Source organism: Elephantulus edwardii, unplaced genomic scaffold (assembly GCF_000299155.1).
Source record: "Elephantulus edwardii isolate Elephantulus edwardi_28Jun2011 unplaced genomic scaffold, EleEdw1.0 scaffold00044, whole genome shotgun sequence".
Classification (NCBI taxonomy): Eukaryota; Metazoa; Chordata; class Mammalia; order Macroscelidea; family Macroscelididae; genus Elephantulus; species Elephantulus edwardii.
In genome coordinates, this window is record NW_006399794.1 from 9,616,947 (window position 1) to 9,625,199 (window position 8,253).

At 36.0% G+C, this 8,253-nt stretch overlaps 1 protein-coding gene across 1 annotated transcript in view; it reads left to right on the plus strand.

Moving 5' to 3' along the window:
* The first annotated feature begins 7,889 nt into the window (after positions 1-7,889).
* LOC102862799 (olfactory receptor 56B4-like) overlaps positions 7,890-8,253 on the plus strand; it is a 10,295-nt gene continuing 9,931 nt past the window's right edge. Inside the window, exon 1 of the mRNA XM_006885634.1 lies at positions 7,890-8,169. Within this exon, the coding sequence (XP_006885696.1) occupies positions 7,890-8,169 (280 nt within the window). The remainder of the gene's footprint in view (positions 8,170-8,253) is intronic.

Genomic DNA, 8,253 nt, shown 5'->3' on the forward strand with positions numbered 1-8,253 from the left:
TGTTGCACTATTCTCTCTACCCTCCTCCCAGTTTGTTCTTGTCCAAATGCCACAGTGCTTGTCAAAGCCAGTTCTGATTAATCTTCTTTGTCAGTATGTCCACAAAGGAAATAATCTAACTGCGAACCTAGGAAGACCCTCTTTGCAATGTTATTATTAATATAAAGTAGTCTGTAGCAATATTGGTTATGTGACATTAACTAAATGCTTATTTATTTTTATGTGTAATAATAAGAAAAACTAATACAAGTCTAATAAAACTGAGCAGAGAAAGTTTCATTTTTTTACCATAATACTATCATCATAATTAATGAATGGCTAAGAAGGCTAAGTATACTTTTTACAGGGGGATAATAGTATTCAATCCTCAATCCCATAGTATGATTCTGTTTATATAGTCTGATGAAACCTCGCTATGCTTCAATTCTTCAAGAAAATAGTAATGATAATATTTTGACAAGCTAAATCATACTTGTGTTTTGGCAATCAAGAGATAGTAAAGTAAAAAAGTGCTTTGAATCGTGATCTAAACAGAAATAGAAATGGTATTGAGTTAATTCTGACTTACAGTGTTCTACTCTATAGACAGACTGGAACTTCTCATGTGGCTTCATCCTTCTGCGCTCTTAGGGAAACAGATTGCTTCTTCTTCCATCTTCAGAGTTCCTGGTGAGTTCAACTGCTGACTTTTCAGTTAAAAAAAAAGAGGCTTAATCACTGTTTGATGCGTAATAAAGCAGGTGATCAGTGAAAAAAAATGGAAGATCCTCAAGAAGATTACTTGACACTGTAAGTCCACAAATGGATTTAAGCCTAGAATTGATGGTGAGAATGATTCTTGATTGGTCAATATATTTTTGTCAATTTCTATTGTGCACAGGGTTGCTATGATACTTAACAAATTTTTTGAAATGTATTTATTCAGTGATTGCAACAATAGAATTAAGCACAGTAGTGCTCATGGGGGTAGGACAGGAGTCGGTAGGGTTTCTGCTATACACAGGGTCAATATGAGTCAGAACCAATATCTAATGATATTAGAACAGTATTTAATGACAATAACAGTAAATGCACTTTTTCTTCCTTTTGATTTCAAATTCATGGTAGGGTATGTCCCTTCCATTTCCCATCAGACATATTGTATGTTACAAAGATGACTGTAAGACTACCCCTCATCTTGCACACTCTTGTAGGGCTATTGTTGTTATTAGGTGCTGTCCAGTAGACCACAACTCACACCGATCCTATGAATGAGGGATCTGAGCCTTGCCTTATCCTGTACCATCCTCATCATCTCTGATACACGTGAGCCCATTGTTACAGTCACTGTGTCAATTCATCTTGTTGGGGGGTTTTCTTTCTTTCCCTGAGCCTCTACCTTTCCAATCTTAGTGTCTACATTGCGTATTACTCATTTAGGACATTGACTTTAGACTGATTTCAGTGATTCACTTATAGTCAATAGAATGTTGCCAAATTTTAGGCCAGAAACATCCATACAGCCTCTGCTTGCTTCTTTTGGTATGTTTGCTCTCTGAGTGCTTCTTCCAGGCAGCTGCCTATCAGTGCTCAGCTGCCATGCTGTGAGAAGTCCAACTTTCATGGAGAGACCTGCATAGGTGCTTTGCTGGATAGTTTCTGCTGCGTTCATCCTTGACATCATGGCAACCCCAGAACCAGACATGTGGCAGATGAGACATTAATATTACTATAGCCCCTGTCAAAAGTAGAAACAATTTACATCCATCATGTCTTTTTAATATTCTTGACCTAAAGAATCCTTGAAAGAGTATAAGAATTGTTGTTTTATGTCTTTATGCTTGGGTGTATGGTTTACATGGAACTCTAACACTAGATTTTCTGCTTATTAAAGAATGCCAGATGCTGAACCTAGAGAAGTAGCTAAAGAAATTTAAATCCTAAAAAAAACCAAAAGGATGCTGTCAGAAATTCCAAGATAGAAATAATCTCTGGAAAGCAGAGATAGATATATCTTGAATATACCTCAGAATCTTCTTTTCATGATGAACATTATTCATTTGAGAGGGATCAATTAAACCTGTGAAACCTGGAATGAAAAATATTCCTCTAGTGGGATGAACTAGGATCAGGGCCCAATAAATCTGTTGATAGAAATTACCTGGAGAGAAGTCCTGGGGGCATTAAATTCTTTGCCCCACTGCAATGTAAAATATTGTGAGACCTTGGAGGATTCTTGGAACAGATGGGTGAGGATATAGAAAGCAGCAAAACAAGACCAGGGTAACTAATGGATCTAATTTATAGTCAAATTCAGACTCTAGTAAGGGCAAGGAAAGTCTGGGATTAATCTTAAATAACAAAAATGGAATAAAAGTTGCTGGTCGAGAAAAGTAGAAACAGAGAAGTTAGAGTTGGCTAGAGGACCTCTTCCCTGCACTTTCTGAAGTAGTAAGTAAACCAATGATGTGTCTCCTGTGAGGTGAGAGGATAGATGAAATGTATGGTCTAGAATTCTGTCCTTATTTCTGAATTTAATAATTTATCTTGGGTTTTGCTTCTTTAGTTAGCTTTTTTTCTTTGATTCTCCACATTCAATGCTTCCTGTCTCTTAAGGCCTTTATGTTTGTAGGAACTGAAGTCTGTGATCAAAACCCAGAGAAGATGTAAGCTCTGAGTTGTCAAGTAGCCACTCTTGATATAAAAAGATTTTCTGCACAGAAAATTTGCAAATGAAACATTGCAAAGCAAAACAGAATCATGCACAAAACAAGCAAAACCCATGCATTTCACAATGGTATAATCTTACTAAATGTCCAGAGAATAAATCATAAACTAACTCTTAGTAAATCTTCAGAAAATAAATGATAAATTAAGGGGTCTAGAATAATGAATTCTGAAACCAAGATTCACAAAATAAAAAGAAACTCCAAGAATAATTTGTATTCAATTAGACACAGATGAAAAGAGAACTGGGAGCAGGCAGTTTAATAAACTACCAAATATAAAACACACTAAGAGAAAATGAAAGCAAAATAACAAAAGCTATAAGTATTTTTTGGAAATTAGGGTGAAAATTACATTAATTTAATATAAATATGTATTTAATTGGCATAGCAATCAATGACTAATACGTCTTTAAAAACCAACAGATAGCTTCATTACATTTGACAAAGGGTATACAACTTTAAAACATGTTGTAAGGCTCTAACAAGTCAACTAACTACCACTCAAAGCTACTACCTGCTGCATAACAGATCAAAACCTTATCTTAGACTGTGCCATCCTCACAATCTCTGTATGTGGTGGTACTCATGTCTATTGTTGCATTCACTGTGTCAGTCCAGCTTGTTGAGGATCTTTCTCTCTTTTGCTCTCCTTAAATTTTCAAACATCATTTTCTGAAACAAATGATTGTTGTGAATTCTACTTGAGTTTTCCAAGAAGTTGAACATTTATGCAATCACAGTTATCTAAATAATGATTTTTTTACCCATTTCAACTAGTCATAAAACAATTTAGAGAAAGTAGTACTTGTAAGGAAGTGAAATATTATTGGGGGTTATTAGCAACATTTGATCTACCAAGAATGTCTAAGAGAGTATCATTGGGAAATTTTAAAAAATTGACCAGAGTTTAAGACATGAATGATAGATAAGGCAAAACAACAAAACAAATACAATTGCACTGTAGAAAATAATGAATTCAATATTTACCAAAAGGAGTTGACTGTTTATTAGGAAAACATGAAACACAAGTTAAATTGTTCAAAAGTGGTAAAAATTTAGCAACGTGAATAATCACAAAACCAAATAATAACATTACAGAAGGTAAATTCAGTGGGTTTTCATATGGCAGATACTTTGGAATACACAAACAAACAGAACAATCTTATGCACGAAAAACACCTCCAGTGCAAAACAGTACAGAAGTATACAAATTTTATAAAGTTTTTTCAGTCCTTTAGATTTTACTGAAAGTAGTAACACCTACAGGCTTACTAGTCTAAGAATGTCAACTTTTCCCCTCTCAAGTCTAATTTACATATCTAACAAAGACCTCCCCAAATTATACTATTTTAGAACCCAACATAGGAACTCTAAGATTAATTTGATAGAATTAATACCTGATAGAAGCTTTAAAGCTGAAAAAAGTATTAAGAGAAATATAGTGCTGTATATAAAATAAATTCCTTGCAAAACTATAAATATTATAAAACTGAATGTGTGAATGTACCATAATTTCTCAATCCATTTGTTTGTGGCTGGACAATTGGGCTGTTTCCCTGTTCTTGCAATGGTGAATAATACTGCTATAAATATTGGTGTACAAATCTCAGTTTGTGCCTCAGTTCTTATATTCTCAAGGTATATTCCAAGTAGTGGAATACCTGGGTCATATGTAGTGTTCATTATTTATTCCCTCTTTTCTTAGTTTCCCTCCAGCTCCCATGTCAGCCCTGTTTTATAACAGTGGCATTATGCAGTATTTGTCCTATGAGATATCATCTCACCCCAGTAACAATAGCAAAGTTCAACAGACCAGCAAACAACAAATGCTGGCCAGGTTGTGGAGAAATTGGAACCCTTCTTCACTCTTAGTGGGAGTGTAAAATAGCACAACCACTCTGGAAGGCAGTATGATGCTTTCTCAAAAACTTGGAAATAGAAATACCATTTGGCCCAGCAATTCCACTATTAAGGAATATACCCTAAAGAAACCAGAACTGCCACCCAAGCGGATATATACACACTCATCTTTATTGCTGCTTTGTTCACAATAGCAAAGAGACGGAAGCAAGCAACCCAAGTGCCCATCAACAAATGAATGGATAGAGAAGCTGTGGTATACTCACACAAAGGAATACTACAAAGCACTGAAAAACAAGGAACTAAAGTATTATTATACAAAATGAGTGACCCTGAAAGGCATTATAATAAGTGAAATATCTCAGTCACAAAAGGACAAATACTGCAAGATGCCACTGTTATTCACCATCCCAAGAAAATGGAAACAGCTCAAATGTTCAACCATAAAATGAATGGATTAAGAAATTATGGTAGGTACATCCACACAATGGAATACTATGCAGCACTCAGGAGCAATGATTTTTTAAATTATTACCTAACTTGAGAGGACTGAAAAGCATTATGCTGACTGAACTAACTCAGTCCCACAAGGATAAATATTGTACAAAAACATTGTAGAATGAATATAAGGATTCAAGAGGGGTGGGAGAGGTTGGAAGCAGAGGGATGGAGATGTTCAGGGGGACACGGGGATTGATCATTGGGTTATACAATTTGATAGGTAGGGGGGTAAGGGATATTGAAAGAATTTGTTCAAATTTGTATTTGAATTTTGTAAATAAACTAATAGAAAATAAAACAAATTAAATTAAAATAAAAGATATTTGTGGTGAATAAATCATTGACAATACCACCACAAAAGAATTCTCCACCAGACGCACTGCTGGAGAAGGAGGGGCAATCTCTTCCTGGCCAGTCAGATCCAATTGGATGGTACACACACACACACACACTACAGTAATAAAAAAAAGAGTTCCTTTCTCACCACATCCTTTCCAACATTCATTACTTGCTGCACTGTTAAACCTTGCCACCATTACTAGTTGCATCTCTCTTATTGGCAGTGATTTGGAGCATTTTTCGTGTGTCTGTTTGCCATTTGAATATCTTCCTCTGTGAAAATACTTTCAATGTTGTTTGTCCATTTTGTAATTGGGTTATCAATCCTTTTTTTTTTTTTTGCGGAGGCCCAGGAATATTCTGTAAACTTTTGTTATAAGACTCTAGTCTGAGATGGTATTACTAAAATGTTTGTTCCTAATCTGTAGGTTTTATTTTCAGCTAGTTGGAAAAATGTGTGTTGATGCACACAGGGATTTAATCTTGAAAAAGCCCTATGCATCAATTTTATCCCCTTTAGATTGTGCATTTCTGGTTTTACTTGGCAGTCTTTTTATACCTTGGACTAGCGCTTCTAAGCTTGGTTGCAGTTTGGCTCTTCCATCTTGTGATGCTTCCTTGATCATTCAATATTCTGCTCATAGCATCTTTAAGTATTGCAACTTGAGGCTTGAATTGGTTCTTCAGTTCCTTCAGCTTAAGAAATGCTGAGTGAGTTCTGACTCCAGCTCCAACTACGTGCAGCTCAAGTATTTTATTACATACTTTACTTTGTCTTCCCAAGCTGCTTTTAAAATTCTTCTATTCTATTCTTTAGGGTCCTCATTTCTTCTCTTTGTTTTGGCTTCTTGGCCTTCTAGTGAATTAGTCAGTCTTATCTGACATCTATCTTGGTCTTTTCTTCCTCCTCTGTCTTTGTAATGATCATTTGTTTTTTCTTAGATGACAAGCTTGGTACATCTTTTGCTTTTTTCATGGATGACATGCTTGATATCATCCCATAGCTCAGCTTGATCTTCATTTATTAGTTTTGAAGGCCTCAAACCTGTTCTTCAGATGCTTTTTAAATTCTGGTGGGATAGTCTGAAGGTAATATTTTGGTTTGTATGTATTTGTTTTAATTTTTTAGCTTCAGTTTGAACTGGCACATGAGTAGCTGATAGTCTGGTCCACAGTCAGCACTTAGTCTAGTTTTCACAGCTGATATTGAGCTTTTCCAGTGATTCTTCCCCAGATGTACCTCTCTAAATATCTATTATAGATAGGTAGTTAAGCATTGTACATGTTAGAATTCCTTTAAGAAAAAATATAGCACATAGGATGCTTCAGTGACTTAGTCAGGAGGTTGTTGTGCTGCTAACCCAAAGACCCAGCTTCCCTGGTGGTTCGAGTTTAACGTAGGTTCTATGAGAGAAAGCTAGGCGATCTCCCCTGCCATTTGCCTCTTTGGAAACCCAATAGAAGGCACTATCAGTCAGTATTGACTTGATCTTAATAGGTTTAGTAAGTTAAAAATAAATATTCTTGAGACTATCCTAATAAATTAGTAATTATAAGAAGCTTATCTTTAACTAAGACATCTTACTTATTTCTATATTAAAAGTTCATTATCTGAAAAACATTTTTTTCAACTATACTTGAGAAAGTAAAGAACCTTAGAAGAACTTTATTTTGTAAGCCATTAGCAAAGAAAATGCTCGCCAGTTGAATACAGAATGTTTAGCCTCAGCTCTTTCCTTGTTTACAACTTGCACTTCAAATCACTTCAGTTCTGTGTACCTCCAATTTATCAAACGTGGAAAACTTTCCTTTTAAAGTTTTTGTGAGAATCTCTAAAACTTACTGGAAACAAAATTATTATGATGATTGTTTAAAAAAGAGTTTTACTCACTTGCATGCAATTATTTATTTATGCTGTGTTTCATTCATGTACATTGTTTTGGTTTTATCCTGCCCCCTACCTCCATCCACCAAATTCTGAAACTGCATTTTAAATGTATTTTTATACACTAATTCATAGATATTGTTGTTTTATATAATTAATAACTATTGATCAATGACTTTTCTCACCCTGTCATTATGATGGTCCTTTTGACTTATTCTTATCAGCCCTCCACAGAAGAACGTGTCAGCTCTCTCTTTAATCTGTACATCCTAAGAAATCAGATTGTGCTTTAATGATTGTGTATCTGCATTATGTCCATGTCCTTATTGCCCCATGGAGAAAAAGCACCACTGAGCGACTTTACATTTAGTAACTCATTCCCTTCTGATTCTATCTCTTCTGCAATTGTCCTTTGAGGACCTATATTTGCCATCTCAGGTGCTCTGCTCTCAAATTTTCCCAGAGACAACAATTATGTTGAAAGGGACTAAGTTATTATAGGTAAATTAATTCTCAGCTTACTGAAACTTCCTTCCTGTTTCACCCCCCCCCCTTTTTTTTACAGAGAGGAACAAACAATTAAGATGTACCCAGATATGGCTACCTCCCAGAGTTGGAGTAATAACTCAGGGTTTCAAGTATCTGAATTCCTCCTGTTGGGCTTCCCAGGCATTTACGATTGGCAGCACTGGCTCTCCCTGCCTCTGGCTCTGCTCTACATCTTAGCTTTGGGTGCCAATCTCCTCATCATGATCACCATCGGCCACGAGGCTACCTTGCACCAGCCCATGTACCAGTTCCTTAGTGCCCTTGCTGTGGTGGACATTGGCCTGGCCACCACCATCATGCCCAAGATCCTGGCCATCTTCTGGTTGGGTGCCAAGTCCATCAGCCTCCCTCAGTGCTTTGCTCAGATATATGCCATTCATTGTTTTATGGCCATGGAGTCAGGCATCTTTC